The 15,511-nt window shown below is 45.2% G+C and overlaps 1 protein-coding gene across 1 annotated transcript; it reads left to right on the top strand.

Moving 5' to 3' along the window:
• Positions 1–923: 923 nt before the first annotated feature.
• KCNK16 (potassium two pore domain channel subfamily K member 16) lies at positions 924–15,511 on the top strand. The gene is made up of 5 exons (XM_006126554.4): positions 924–1,136; positions 7,765–7,879; positions 9,940–10,106; positions 13,033–13,198; positions 15,294–15,511. The coding sequence occupies exons 1-5, from the start codon at positions 924–926 to the stop codon at positions 15,509–15,511; spliced, it is 879 nt and encodes a 292-aa protein (XP_006126616.4).

Raw genomic sequence — 15,511 nt, 5'->3', positions numbered from 1 at the left:
ATACAAAACTCTAGCTCCCTTCCAACACATGAAAATCATTGAGCTTCCCATGAGTAAGTCTATGGGACTGTTTTTAGCTAACGATTAACCTTTAGCCCTCCTCCTGCTCTGTCGTTTGGATTAAAAGGGCAACCTGGAGAGCAGCAGTAAAGATGAGTGATTGATTTCCTAGCCTGAGAGACTAGGGGCTTTTCCAGCGTGGAGTCCACTGATAAAGAGTTTGAACCTGCAAGCCAGACAGCCAGGAGAGTGGAGTCACTCGACATTCCACTTTGTCACCAAGCTTAACTCAGGATGGTTGAGACCTTCATCCTGTTGTGTTCAATGATGCCACCAATGCTTGTATGGTGCACCCTGCAGCTACTGACTTTTCAGTGCATTCAGCTCCATACTCTCGTCTGTTCTGGGATGCCTCCTCTCATTGGAGATATTGTAGTACCTCCTTGTATTGAAGTCTAGTGGTTACAGCAAACTGCTGGGAGTCAAGACGGAGTCTCTTCCTGGCTTTGCCACTGACTTACTGTGTGACCTTGGGTAAGTCACTTTCCAACTCTGTGCCTCAGTTCTCCACTATAGAAAATCAGGGGTGTGATACTCACCTCACAGGGGTAGTGAGGCTTCATTCGTCAAAAGCTGGAAAGCCTGGTGAGATTCTTGGATGAAAAGATACTTTAAGAGGAAAGCTTTCCTGCGGCTTGCCAGTCAGTTCACTCCTGGCTACAGAAAAGACGAGGGGAGAGGAACGCTGTTTGCACACGTTTCATTTCAGACAGGCCTGATGTCTTTCAGCTGTTTAAACAGAATATCAGCAGCAATTGCTGGAATCGTGACCGTGTGATTCCTGGGCGCTTGGGGCAGCGTGCCTCATGGCACATTAACCCAGTGAGTGCTCAGCAGGGAGAGCTACATCTTGCCGCAGCAGCATGGCTCAGCTCGTTGTATGCGGCTGGCGGATCAACTGGACTCTGGTACTGGTGCTGGGGTATCTCTTTTACCTTCTCCTAGGGGCCATGGTATTCCAGTTGCTGGAGAAGCAAGCAGAGGCCCAGACTCGGGACCAATTCCAGCTAGAAAAACTCAAGTTCCTGCAGAACTACACTTGCTTGGATAAGCAAGCCCTGGAGCAGTTTGTGCAGGTAAGAGGAGCAGGCTGCCTCAGTCTCAGGTCAAGGCTTAGTTTGAGCCTGGAGGGTTAATCCACTTTTACTAATACTGCCTAGGTTGATTGAATGTCCAGGAATCATAGAACACTAGGACTGGAAGGGACCTCGAGAGGTCATTGAGTCCAGTCCCCTGCCCTCATGGCAGGACCAAATACTGTCTAGACCATCCCTGATAGACATTTATCTAACCTAGAACTTGTCTAAAGAAAGGCAGAGGCAGTGCAAACTCTGTCCACATTGCTCTGCCATTTCACTTCTGCACTTCTTGCTGTTTTCCATTTTGAGGAGCCCCATACACATGCCTCTGCTGATGCAACTCACTGTAGTTCTGCTTTCCTGGTCCTGTGCCCAGCTCAGCCCTCCAGTACTGCACTGATCAACACTATTGAAAGCCTTAAGAGGAGGAAACAGTTCTGCCAGTGCACCTCCACCCAGATCTGTAACATCTCTACACCCTGCCCTGCACCATGCCTTGCTATTTCAGTGTGTACCAAGTTAAGATGTGTAAACGCCACTTCAAGTGTTACCTCAGGCAGTATTTGAAACTGGCTCTGTAAAGGTGAAAGCACTGGGTGAGGGAGGTAACCTAGTGACAGATGATGTGGGAAAAGCTGAAGTACTCAATGCTTTCTTTGCCTTTGTCTTTACAAACAAGGCCAACTCCCAGACTGCTCCACTAGGCAACGCAGTATGGGAAAGAGGTGGACAGCCCTCGGTGGAGAAAGAACAGGTTAAGAACTATTTGAAACGCTAAACATACACAAATCCATGGGCCCGGATTTAATGCATCCGAGGGTACTGAGGGAGTTGGCAAATGTCATTACAGAGTCCTTGGCCATTATCTTTGAAAACTCGTGGAGATCGGGAGAGATCCCAAATGACTGGAAAAAGGCAAATGTAGTGCCCATCTTTTAAAAAGGGAAGAAGGACAATCCAGGGAACTACAGACCAGTCAGCCTTACCTCAGTCCCTGGAAAAATCATGGAGGGGATCCTCAACGAATTCATTTTGAAGCCCTTGGAAGAGGGGAAAGTGATCAGGAATAGTCAACATGGATTCATGAAGGGCAAGTTGTGCCTGACCAACCTGATTAGCTTCTATGATGAGGTAACTGGCTCTGTGGACATGGGGAAGTCAGTAGATGTGATATACCTTGACTTTAGCAAGGCTTTTGATATGGTCTCCCACAATATACTTGCCAGCAAGTTAAGGGAGTATGGATTGGATAACTGGACTATAAGATGGATAGGAAGCTGGCTAAATTCTCTGGCCAAACGGGTAGTGATCAACAGCTCAATGTCAGGTTGGCAGTCGGTTTCAAGCAGATCGCCCCAGGGATGTTTTCTAGGGTCAGTTTTGTTCTACATAGTTATTAATGACCTGGATAAGGGGATGGATTGCACCCTCAGCAAGTTTGCAGATGACACTAAGCTAGGGGGAGAGATAGATACGCAGGAGGGTAAGGCTAGGGTCCAGAGTTATCTAGACAAATTGGAAGATTGGGCCAAAGGTAGGGTTGCCAGATGGTTTCAACAAAAATACCGGACATACTTGACATTACATCACAATCTACATTACATCTTCTTTTGAAAATACTGGACAATTCTATTTTCTCAATTTGTTTCCCGAACAGAAAGCTCAAATACTGGACTATCCGGTTCAAAACCGGACACCTGGCCACCCTAGCCAACAGAAATCTGATGAGGTTCAACAAGACAAGTGTAGAGTCCTGCACTTGGGATGGAAGAATCCCAAGCATTGTTACAGGCTGGGGACCAAATGGCTTAGTAGTTTGGAAGAAAAGGACCCAGGGATTACAGTAGATGAGAAGCTGGATATGAGTCAACAGTGTCCCCTTGTAGCCAAAAAGGCAAATGGCATATTAGGGTGCATTAGGAGGAACACTGCCAGCAGATCCAGAGAAATGATTATTCTCCTTTATTCAGCTCTGGTGAGGCCACATCTATAATATTGTGTCCAGTTCTGGCCCCCGCCCCCCCACTACAGAAAGGATGTGAATGCATTGGAGAGGGTCCAGCGGAGGGCAACCAAAATGGTTAGGGGGCTGGAGCACATGACCTATGCAGACAGACTGAAGGATTTGGGTTTGTTTAGTCTGCAGAAGAGAAGATTGAGGGGGGATCTGATAGTAGCCTTCAACTTCCTGAAGGGAGGTTCCAAAGAGGATGGAGAGAAGCTGTTCAGTAGTGAGGGATGGCAGAACAAGGAGCAATGGTCTCAAGTTGCAGTAGGGGAGGTCTAGGTTGGACATTAGGAAAAACTATTTCACTAGGGCTGTGTCTACACTGGGCCACTTATTCCGGAAAATCAGCCACTTTTCCGGAATAAGCTGCGAGCTGTCTACACTGGCCCTTGAATTTCCAGAAAAGCAACGACGCTCTACTGTACAAAATCAGCCGCTATTCCGGAAAAACTATTCTGCTCCCGCTCGGGCATAAGTCCTTATTCTGGAACACTGTTCCGGAAAAGGGCCAGTGTAGACAGCCCAGCAGTCTTTTCCGGAAAAAAGTCCCAATCGCGAAAATGACGGTCGGGGCTCTTTTCCAGAAAAGCGTATCTACATTGGCCACAGATGCTTTTCCGGAAAAAGGGCTTTTCCGGAAAAGCAGCCTGCCAATGTAGACGCTCTTTTTCCGGAAATACTTATAATGAAATCTATTCTGTTTTGAGCATTTCCGGAAATTCATGCCAGTGTAGACTCAGCCTAGGAGAGTGGGGAAGCACTGGACTGGGTTACCTAGGGAGGGGGTGGACTGTCCATCCCTAGAGGTTTTTAAGTCCTGGCTTGACAAAGCCCTGGCTGGGATGATTTTGTTGGGGTTGGTCTTGCCTTGGGCAGGGGGCTGGACTCAATGACCTCTTGAGGTCTCTTCTTACAGTGCCCTGGCATTCTATGATTCACATACATTAAGTTCTTTAAAACTCATTGGGTGCATCTAGACTGGCAAAAACTTGCCAGCTGTCTAAACTGGCCGTGAGAATTTGTGCAAGAACACTGACGATCTAATGTAAGATTGTCAGTATTGTTGCGCAAGAACTCTGACACTCCCGCTCGGGAAAAAGCCCTCTTGCACAAGTGTTCTTGCACAAGAGGGCCAGTGTAGCCAGGGACAGGAATTTTTTGTGTAAGAAAGCCCCGATGGCGAAAATGGCCGCCGGAGCTTTCTTGCGCAAAACCGCGTCTATACTGGGCACAGATGCTTTTGTGCAAAAGCAAATCTTTTGCGCAAAGGCACTTGCCAATCTAGATGCTCTTTTGCGGAAATACTTTTAACAGAAAAACTTGTCCATTAAAAGTATTTCCGCAAAATCATGCCAGTCTAGACGCAGCCATTTACTTCAGCATTTAAAGGAATCAGCACAACATATATTTGCTTGTGGTCCAATGTGTATTCTAAATAAATGGGTTTTAAACTTAAAATAGATTAATGGCCAGTTACAATACCCTCTATGGTTACTGAAAGCTGGGCTCCTTGGTAGTATCATGCAATAACAGGACAATAAGAAATCCTTGAATCAATAAGATCTTTTCTTCATTCTTGCAATTTCTGTAGCAGCAGACTGGGAGCCTTTCCCTCTGCTGTTTCAGTAAGGCCATTAAACTATTCCAAAGGGGATGGAAATTTGCACTGTATTCTTCGTCTGATGGGTTTCCATAGATCAATTGTCTGATCAACAAAGAACCCTGGTGCAGTAGATGCACTGATAGAACAGTGGAGTACAGATTACAAAGGTAACAGGAAGTGAATGATTCTGCCTGACTGTTGGTGCATTGAGACCGCTTGGTGATGACTGATACTCTAATCTATTACTTGGTGAGTGCTTTGCACTGTACAGAACATGACAGTGGCAATGCTGCCAGAGAAGAGAGCCCTGATGCCATGGTGCAACGAGAGGGTGACTTCCAGTTTGGAGCTTACTTGGCATACTTTCATAGGTTATTTAGGCCAGGCCCAGTAGCCTAGGAAGCTCACAGGGGACCAAACTCTCCAGTCTTACACCAACTGAACTTTATTAAAAGTCAAGGGGATGCACTGGTGTTGCTGAGAGAAGAATTTTGCTGAGTCTCTGGTTGTATTGAATACTGCAAAAAGAGTTTCAACTGCAAGCTACTCTAGCAAGAACCAGCAGAGGGCACCAATGTATCAGACACCATGTATCAGACCCTACTCAAGAGAAGCCTGGCTACCCCCAATCTAAAGTTTTGCTTTACTCTCAAAAGCGGCTGTAAAAAAAGCATCGTGGCTACACGATGGGGGGCATGGGAAGTACCTGTCAATTGTAGGACCGGTGCTAATGAGGCTAATTAAATGGGCTGGAAGCATCCCATTCTTAACTTTCATGTAAAAAATGCAGTTGTTAGGGACCAGGGGAGACTGGCTTTATAATGTGACATCCAGTTAATGTCTTTATTAACAATTGAGTCAATTCTGCAAAAATTCCTGCAGATTCCAGTTATTCCATATCTGTTCAAGGTGTTGGTTGTGCAGTTTGGACTTTGAATGAGCATCCCCCAACTTTGAATGAGCATCTCATGGTCATTGGGCCCATGGCAGCAGCACACTCACCCCCTTTATATCTTGTGTTACTCAGAAGCAACCCTTTCTACTGGCTAAGGACAAGTGGGTGGGTGCACAAACAAGTCTCATTATCACCTGGTGGAAGGATGAGGTTGCTCAGAAGTGGTGAGGGGAAAAGAGAACAGATCCTCCCAAGTGGATGGACTATCCCAGCAGCTAAGCAGCATTCTGTAGCGGCATGTCGCTGGATATAAGGATCTAGGGATTGCAGTGGATTACCAATCGCATATAAGCCAGCAATGTGCTGCAGTTGCAAAAAAAGACGAGCATCATTCTGCAGTGGGTGTATTGTACATAAGACACAGTGACGGGTGGCAGCTGTCTCACACTGCTCAGCACTGGTGAGGCCTCAACTGGAGAACTGTGTCCTGGGCACCACACTTCAGTGAACACATGGACAAACTGGAAAGAGTCCAACGGAGAGCAACAAAACTTCTAGAGGAAAACCCAACCTATGAGGAAATGTTAAATAGCAGGATGGTTAATCCTGAGAAGAGATGTTCAAGGGGGGACCTGATAACGGGTTTCACATGTTACGGGCTGTTATAAAGCAAACTGTGATCAATTGTTCTCCATGTCCTCTGAGGGTTGGCCAAGAAGCAATGGGCTAAATCTGCATCAAAGAAATTTAAGTTAGATGCAGGTCGGACCTGTCTGATCCAGCACCCTTGGGACCTGACCGGTCCCAAACAAGGGAATTTGCCAGACTAGCAGAGGTCCCCTGCTACCAGCTCCCCAACTCACCCTCCCACCCCCTGCCAGACTGCCAGGCTGCTGTGGTCCCGGCAGCCCGGATTGCCACATCTCTGGCCACAGCCCCTCTACTGGGGCTGTTGTGGCTGCTATATCCCTAGCCCCAGCTCCGCTACTATGGCTGCCACATCCCTGGCCCTGGCTTCGCTACCAGGGCTGCCAAATCCCCAGCCCTGCTCCTGATGCTACAGCAGCCCCAGCTGCGCTACTGGGACTCCATCCCCAAACCCAGCCTCCGTCCCACTGGGCTCCAAGCCACCAGCCCTCTTTCCACTGGGGCTCCCAGCCAGGACTCCCTGGTCCAGGAACACCCATGATGTTGCCGGATGACAGAGTCCTGGTTTTGAGAGATCCAACCTGAATTACGAAACCTTTCTAACGAAGGGTAATTAAGCTCTGGAAGAGGCTTCCAACAGAGGCTACAGAATCCCCATCATTAGAGATTTTTAATAACAAGGACAAGTAACTGCCAGGAATGGCCTAGGTATAGCTCGCCTTGAGCGGAGCAGGGGGATGAACTAGATGAAGACTTGAGGTCCAGTGGAGCAGTAGGAGTCTATGATTTTTGATAGACAAGTAAAATATTTCACATTACAACTGAATTTGGGGAGCTGCACTGCCTGAGCCCTCATTGACTTTGACCCTCTGCAAAATCCAGCCAACGAGAGCAGTCCAGAGCAGCTGAGGATGTCTCATTAGTTAACTCCAAGCTGTCAGATGGGAAGAAAAGGGCTGGAGATGATTGGGAGATACTGAGAAGCTAGCGCTAAAAACAGAACTTGCCCTCACCACGTAGTGGTAATCCAGCCATTCCTTCCCCGCTACACACATGCATAAGTTACATCAGTTTGGGCTGAGATGGGGACTGGGAGGGAGGGAGAGAGAGGAGGAACAATCTTTGGTTTGTGGCATAACATCACATTTTCCCCTAATTCAAGCACTTTTAATGTCCTTTGCATTTCCTTACCTTCAACCCCCACCAAGTTCCTGAAATGTCCCTGCTTGGGTACTCTTCTAAGGACCCTAGCCAGCTTTATTCCTCTGTCATCCAGTGAGCCACTGAGAGAGTTTTATCAGATCCTTCTGGTCAAACTCTAGCCTGTCTAGAAAGTTCATTGGTTATTGCACATCTAAGCCTCAAGACATCCATCAACAGTCACTGGTCCATCTTTTTAACTGACAGCCTCTTTGTCATGAGCCAATACATGCTGCTCATCTGAGCTGTCTTGCTTCTTCTTCTGCTTCAGGTCATACTGGAAGCATGGGAGAAAGGGGTCCACCCAGAAGGAAACTCTACCAACCCCAGCAACTGGGACTTCAGCAACTCTTTCTTCTTTGCGGGAACTGTTGTCACAACTATAGGTGAGGTAGCCTCCCTTCCTATTCGGTCTTTCTCTGTCGGTAGATGTTCCCTCCAATTGGTTTGTGAACCACTGGCTCACATGACTGCTGATTTGGCCAGACCTCTCAGGAGAGTCTCTACCAGTGCGGGGACTATCTAAAAGATCGCATCTTTAGTCAGCCTCCAGCGCTGAATGTTTATGTTCAAAAGTGGGCACCATTCTGCATCTGCAAAGCCTTTGTTTGCATATGCAAATTGGGCGACTACTCTGTGTGTGCAAGACACGTACAGAATCTGCTTACACAAACTATTTTGCATGTGTCCCAAAATTGAAAAAAATCACCTCCTAATAAGGCATCTTTAAATAATAATAATAATTTGTCACATCCAGTGTTCTTTTGATAGTGACAATGATTTGGGGCCTAAGGAGCCCCTGTGCCAATTGCTGTAGCCTGAATTCTGTTTAGAAAGGTGTAGAGAAGCATCCAGACCTCTGGGCCTTCATGGAATTGAACTAAACTGAGCTTCCAACCCTTTGCCCAGCAGAATGACTATACAGCCTTTGAATGTAATTGAGGTGGTAAAGTTTGCGGATGATACCAAACTGTTTAGGATAGTCAAGACAGAAGCAGACTGTGAGGGACTCCAAGAAGATCTCACCAAACTGAGTGATTGGGCAACAAAATGGCAAATGAAATTTAATGTGGATAAGTGTAAAGTAATGCACATCGGGAAAAATAACCCCAACTATATGTACAGTATGATGGGGGCTAATTTGGCTCTGACAAATCAGGAAAGAGATCTTGGAGTTATCATGGACAGTTCTCTGAAAACTTCCACACAGTGTGCAGCGGCGGTCAAAAAGGCAAATAGGATACTAGGAATTATTAAGAAAGGGATAGAAAATAAAACACAGAATATCTTACTGCCCCTGTATAAAACTATGGTACGCCCATATCTTGAATACTGTGTACAGATGTGGTCTCCTCACCTCAAAAAAGATATTTTGGCCTTGGAAAGGATTCAGAAAAAGGCAGGTAAAATGATTAGGGGTTTGGAACGGGTCCCATATGAGGAGAGGTTAAAGCGACTGGAACTTTTCAGTTTAGAAAAGAGGAGACTGAGGGGGGATATGATAGAGGTCTATAAAATCATGAGTGGTGTGGAAAGGGAAAATAAAGAAAAGTTAGGGTATGTCTACACTACCCTCCTAGTTCGAACTAGGAGGGTAATGTATGCATACCGCACTTGCTAATGAAGCCCGGGATTTGAATTTCCCGGGCTTCATTAGCATAAGCGGGGAGCCGCCATTTTTAAATCCCCGCTGCTTCGAACCCCGTGTAGCGCGGCTACACGGGGCTCGAACTAGGTAGTTCGGACTAGGGTACCTATTCCGAACTACCGTTACTCCTCGTTTCACGAGGAGTAACGGTAGTTCGGAATAGGTACCCTAGTCCGAACTACCTAGTTCGAGCCCCGTGTAGCCGCGCTAGACGGGGTTCGAAGCAGCGGGGATTTAAAAATGGCGGCTCCCCGCTTATGCTAATGAAGCCCGGGAAATTCAAATCCCGGGCTTCATTAGCAAGTGCGGTATGCATACATTACCCCGCTAGTTCGAACTAGCGGGGTAGTGTAGACATACCCTTATTTATTAGTTCCCATAATAGAAGAACTAGAGGACACCAAATGAAGTTAATGGGTAGCAGGTTTAAAACTAATAAAAGAAAGTTCTTCTTCACACAGCGTGTAGTCAGCCTGTGGAACTCCTTGCCAGAGGAGGCTGTGAAGGCTAGGACTATAACAGAGTTTAAAGAGAAGCTAGATAATTTCATGGTGGTTAGGTCCATAAAAGGCTATTTACCAGGGGATAGAAATGGTGTCCCTGGCCTCTGTTTGTCAGAGGCTGGAGATGGATGGCAGGAGACAAATCGCTGATCATTGTCTTCAGTCCACCCTCTCTGGGGCACCTGGTGCTGGCCACTGTCGGCAGACAGGCTACTGGGCTAGATGGACCTTTGGTCTGATCCACTACAGCCATTCTTATGTTCTTATGTTCCTTTTTTTCTCTTCTTCACTGCAGGTTATGGTAACTTGGCCCCCAGTACGGTGGCTGGGCAGGTGTTCTGTGTGTTTTATGCCTTGTTTGGGGTGCCGCTTAACCTGACCTTTCTCAATCAGCTGGGAAAAGCACTCAACGCACACCTGATCACTCTTGAGAGATGGGTGCATAAGCCAGGCCGGGCACAGGTACAGTGTCCCTTTATCATTGGTCCGCATCTATTTTAAAGCTAATCGTTTTTCACATACAGATGGCGCTTAGGGCCACACTGCTGTTTATTTGTCTGTATCACCTGGGACACAGTAATCATATCTTCTCCCTAGCAAGAAGCTGACATGTCACGTTTATAGATGAGGATTTGGAAGTAATTTGCTCTTGTCTGAAGGAAAGGATCTTTGCCCATCCTAAGCCCTGATTCACCAAAACCTATTAGCATGGTCTTAACTTTGAGCCTGTGCCCAAATCCCATTGACTTTAACATACCACAAGCATGTACTTATGTGCTATACTGAATCAAGCCTTAGTAGTTTAAAACTACAGAAGAAACTCAGAGTTATGAATGGAGGAGGCTGATTGTAACACTGAACAAAATGATATGATTTTCTTGTAAATTTTTACAACTGACAATTCACTCAATACATCTTTGAAATTTTACTATGTGGAAGAAAAATGCTGCTTTCCCTTTATTTTTTAGTAGTTTACAGTTAACACAGTATGGTACTTTATATCTTTCTCTTTCTCCTGCAGTTGCCCAGTCACACACTTCTGGACCCAAAGGAGATGTGTGGTTAATTGTCTAGCTTATAATTCTGGTGCTCATAACTCTAAGTTTCTACTGTATGCCAAGACAACTTCATTTTTATTGGTCCATTCTCATCTGACATCCCTTCACCAGTTGGCCCAGCATCTCTACACTTAATTTCACTCTGTTATTCTCTTTTACCGTAATTCTAGATATTCACTCATGGTGGGTAAGGTCTGTCAGTGGGTTACACAGTCTGAATCAACCCAGATTTTGAAAAACAGGGTACATGGAGAAAATGTGTTTCTGAATAAAGAGTCAGTGACTGGCCCCTGAAATTGGAGATAAAAGATAAGACTCTCAAATACTCTATTGGTGAATCTATGGCCCATTCAGAACCTCCAACACATCATTTTCTCACGGTGGAGTCTGTCTGTCTGTCTGTCTGTCTCTCTGAACCACTCATTATATCTAGGACCAGCTTTAACTGCTTATTCACTTTGAAAGTTACAATCCAGGAAAATAGGTTACCTTTGCTCAAACATCTTTTAAAACTAGTGTTAGGAAATTAATTGATTTTGTTTCTAGCCATTCCTGGCTACTCACCCTCCCTCTCCTTACACTGTGTGATAAAGTTCTGACACCCAAGACCCCTGCACAACATTTTAAAAAATGGAATGAATAATAGTAATACTTAGCTCCTCCTCTGTTCAAAATTTTGTGCAGATTTTATCATTAATCCTCACAATACCCCTGGGAGACTGAGGCAGGGACAATCAAGCCCACATTTTCAGACCTGCTAATTCAATAGTCATGACTAAGTCCATTCAAGGTAAATGCACATGCAGAATAAGTCACCTATTGATTCTACGGCCATTGGCATCAATGGGAGTTTTTCAGTTGTCTTCAATTGACTATGTATCAAGACCTAAGTGACATGCCCACAGGGAGACAGTCAACTTTAGAGTTCACGTGACTGACACCCAATCCCATGGTCAAACTAGACTATTCTTCCTTCAGTTACACATACCTTGATTGTTTGCATGTTTAAACACTGAAGCCATATATTTTGCAGGTATAATTTAAACAGTCACTAGTGAATTCACCCACAAAGCAGACATTGGTATTAAGAGAAATAAAGATCTACCTGATGCTGGCTGCTCTTTTACATGTCTACATTTAAACCACAAAGAATCAGGCAAACTGATTTCAGCTAAAACTAATCCAAAAACAATGTGGTACTATTGTAAATGGAGTTATAAATGCTAGAAAACAGAGCTCATTACAATAGCAATTGATAGCCATGGGCTGGTCAATGGATTTTGTTCTACAGGTTGAACCTCTCTCGTCCAGAACTCTCTTAGCCAGAAATATTCATTATCCAGAATGGTTTTAGTTAGCCGGATGTCCACTTTTCATGGGTGTGGCCGAGTTTCCCGCAGTCCCATAATTTGTTTACAGCCACCAGTCCTGGCTCTCAGTGTTCTGTGCTATTATTTAGCTCTAATATACCACCAAATGTCCTTTTAAAAAGTAGTGGAAGTGTAGGTAATACTGCTAGAAAATACTGACCTCCCATGGTCCAGAAAACTCTTGTTTGGAACCGGTCGTTCTGGTCCTGAGGGTGCCAGACAAGAGAGGTTCAACCTGTAGCAGTGGATTCATCAATGGTGTGCATTCAAAACTCATGAGACAGGCCCTCCAAAGTTGTGGAAGTTGGAGAAAATAATACAGTACGGGTACTTTTTATTTGCCTCCTAGTTTCTGAATCTTTTGAATGAGTTCTGATCACATTTTCAAACATCTGTCTGCAACCAAGAGAACTAGAAACTAATTTTTGTTTTTACATGAAGCTGAGATTTTCACATGACTCTAGGGGCATGTCTACACTACAGAGTTTTGTCAGAAAAATGGTGGTTTTTCTTACAAAACTTGAAGAACGTCCACACTGCAATTGTATTCTTCTGCACGAAAAATCGAAAGAACAGAGGGGGTTTTCCGGCATTGGTAACCCTCATTCTACGAGGAAGAAGCCTTTTCTTTTTTGTGTGGATGGGGAAGAGGGAGTTCTTTCGGAAAAAGAGGAAAGAGGAAAAAGCACAGATGCCCTAGTGGCCACTCCATCCATCATAATCACAGCTTACATGCACGAGAGCATCCATTCAGTGTGGATGCTCTCTGTTGAAAAAGTAGATCACTTTTTCAATGCACTTTTGCAGTGTGGCCACTATCTTTCAGAAGTTTTTTCAGAAGATCTCTTCTGCAAAGAGTTTCTTCCGAACGAAGCCTGCAGTCTAGATGTAGCCTCGGAGCTGGACCTTTAATCAAAAACACCAAATATACTGAGCTGCCATTTTCCTTCTCTCCTGCAGGTGGTGCAGACACTGGCATTGGCCCTCTTTCTGACTGCTGGGACCTTGCTTTTTCTAGTATTCCCACCTATGATCTTCAGTTACGTAGAAGGGTGGAGCTATGGAGAAGGCTTCTACTTCACATTCATCACCCTCAGCACCATTGGATTTGGGGATTATGTAGTAGGTAATGAAGGGGGTGAGCTTGGATGAACTTTATAGGCCTGTGTTCTTAGACCACTGTAAATTGGGAGTAACTTTGCAGAAGTGAATGAGTTACATTAGTGCGAGTCCAGAATACGTGAGATCAGAATCGGGCCCTATGTCTCTACTGAGACTGCCAACAAGACGGCTAAGTTTTACCAATTGTAGTGCTGGATATGAAAACTTCCCCATTAAAAACTACACTAAAGCCCACCAATTTCATTTCACACAGCCCACTGAACACCGATTAGATAGTAACTGTTCCCAGCCTGGTTTAGAGTGAAAGACTAAAGAGGTGAAAGACTCTCTCTCACATAACCAATCCTTTGAGCTATCTAGTCCCAATTAATGCCACCTACATATGGAGTAAAGAAACCCTGACAAATATTTTTGGGAATCAGGCCATCTCTTAACATTGTACTGCCAGGAGTTCTCATTACAGGGTGAATACTAGTAGCAAGGAGAGACCCTTGTAAGAAGATGTATCAAATGGCAACATGCAATCTGCCAAGGCACTGGCTGTGCCCTAGAGTTGCGGCCAGAGAGGAAACCTTTCGCTGCACCATCTCACTCACACAATGTTCTTCACAGGCAAGGTATAGAATGTCCACGTGTGTAGAAAGGACAATAGGTTCTGTCAGCTTCTCTGGCGTTTATCCTCCCTTCACTTCCCAGAAGTTGTGTGTGCATTGAGAGCGTGTAAGATCTTGCAGTAACACTATGAAGATCTGTGGAGCACTTGGCCCTCAGAGTCTCAGCAGAGTTGTTGACGGGAATACTGCCTGCAGTGCTTGGCCGATGAATTCATTCTCTAGAACTGCCAGATGGGTGTCAGTGACTCCCCCGGCCCCATAACTTCACATATGCAAAATGGCATTGGTAATACACTTCCGCAAATGCTCTCTGGCCCTCTCTGTCCAGAACTCAGGCTTTGTGCATAGTACAGAAAGAACTATGGGTGCAATGAATCATGTTTGTGGCTAAAATTATATTCTAACATGTTAGAGAGCCAGATGCAGACTAAAACATGCCTTTCTCATTTGGTTCTAACATGGTCATTTCCCATCAGAACGGGCTGGAATGAATCATTTTACATAACCCTGGTTAAGGTTAAACATCACGGGCTAACTGAAGTTTGATGAAAGTAACAGCTTGAAAGCATGGACAGGCCGCATGGGGAGTGAATCAGTCACATCAGTTTCTTGTCCTGTTTACCAGCTATATAGCAGGTATAGTAAAGTGGTCATGATAGAGTTGACTGGATTACCCAGAGCATATTAGGATGGAGCCATTCTTATTCATTATTCAATGGGAGTTTTCCCCTCACTCTGTGGTGATGCACTTAAATAAAGTAGCAAGTTCCCAGTCTATAGTTCTATATGTAGATGGGGCCTTAAAGTTTTTATCCAAGCCCCACCTCAGACACTGAAGGCAAGCTGTGCTGCTGTAGCACTTCAATGAAGACACTACTTTTGCCAACAAGAAGGTAATCCACATCCAACAAGAAGGTAATCCACATCCAACAACCAGAGGGAGTAATAGCTCAGTTGTTTGAGCATTGGCCTGCTAAACCCAGGGTTGTGAGTTCAACCCTCAGAGGGCCATTTAGGGATCTGGAGCAACTCTGCTGGGGATGGTACTTGGCTCTGTGGTCAGAGCAGGCGACTGGACTCAAGGTCCCTTCCAGTTCTATGAGATAGGTATATCTCCATACATTAGATTATAGGTAATCCATGTCCCTAAGAAGCAGTGGATAGAAAAATTCTTCTGCTGTCTACATAGCCACTGAAGTTGGCTTAAGTACCCTATTCAGGGGGTGAGGATTTTTCATAGCAACATAGTTAAGCTGACCTAATTTCTAGTGTAGGCCAGACCAAAGCAAGAAAACAAGAGAATCATTCTAGGATATAGGCCCACATCCACTAAGTATATTTTGTATGTGAATGTGTATAGCTCACATGATCTCCTAATAGGTCAGGCATTATTTGCATGAGGTTATGTGTCTTGCATCCTGTTAGCCTGTTTGCCAGGCCCCGGGGTATAGTCTACTATGTGAAGTGTCTTGTTTTTTTTTCCAGGCACAGATCCTAACAAGCACTACATTTCAATGTACAGGAGCCTAGCAGCGATTTGGATTGTTTTTGGCTTGGCCTGGCTTGCTCTGGTCTTTAACCTGGGAGCTGACCTGATGGAAAAATTCCTTCAGCTAAAGTGGCATAAGCCTGGTACCACAGAAGAAGTCATTACCAAGATGGAGGATGACCCTGATCAACCCAGAATCCACATACCTAGCTGA

Source organism: Pelodiscus sinensis, chromosome 3 (assembly GCF_049634645.1).
Source record: "Pelodiscus sinensis isolate JC-2024 chromosome 3, ASM4963464v1, whole genome shotgun sequence".
Taxonomy (NCBI): domain Eukaryota; kingdom Metazoa; phylum Chordata; order Testudines; family Trionychidae; genus Pelodiscus; species Pelodiscus sinensis.
Note: the sequence above shows the minus strand (reverse complement) of the source record. Positions and strands in the feature narration are given on the sequence as shown.

Excerpts from the sequence above, each read along its gene's own strand:
- KCNK16 (XM_006126554.4), top strand. The coding sequence starts at position 924 with ATGGCTCAGCTCGTTGTATGCGGCTGGCGGATCAACTGGACTCTGGTA. Across the intron at positions 1,137-7,764 it reads CCCTGGAGCAGTTTGTGCAG|GTCATACTGGAAGCATGGGA; the intron begins GTAAGAGGAGCA and ends CTTCTGCTTCAG. Across the intron at positions 10,107-13,032 it reads ATAAGCCAGGCCGGGCACAG|GTGGTGCAGACACTGGCATT; the intron begins GTACAGTGTCCC and ends TCTCTCCTGCAG.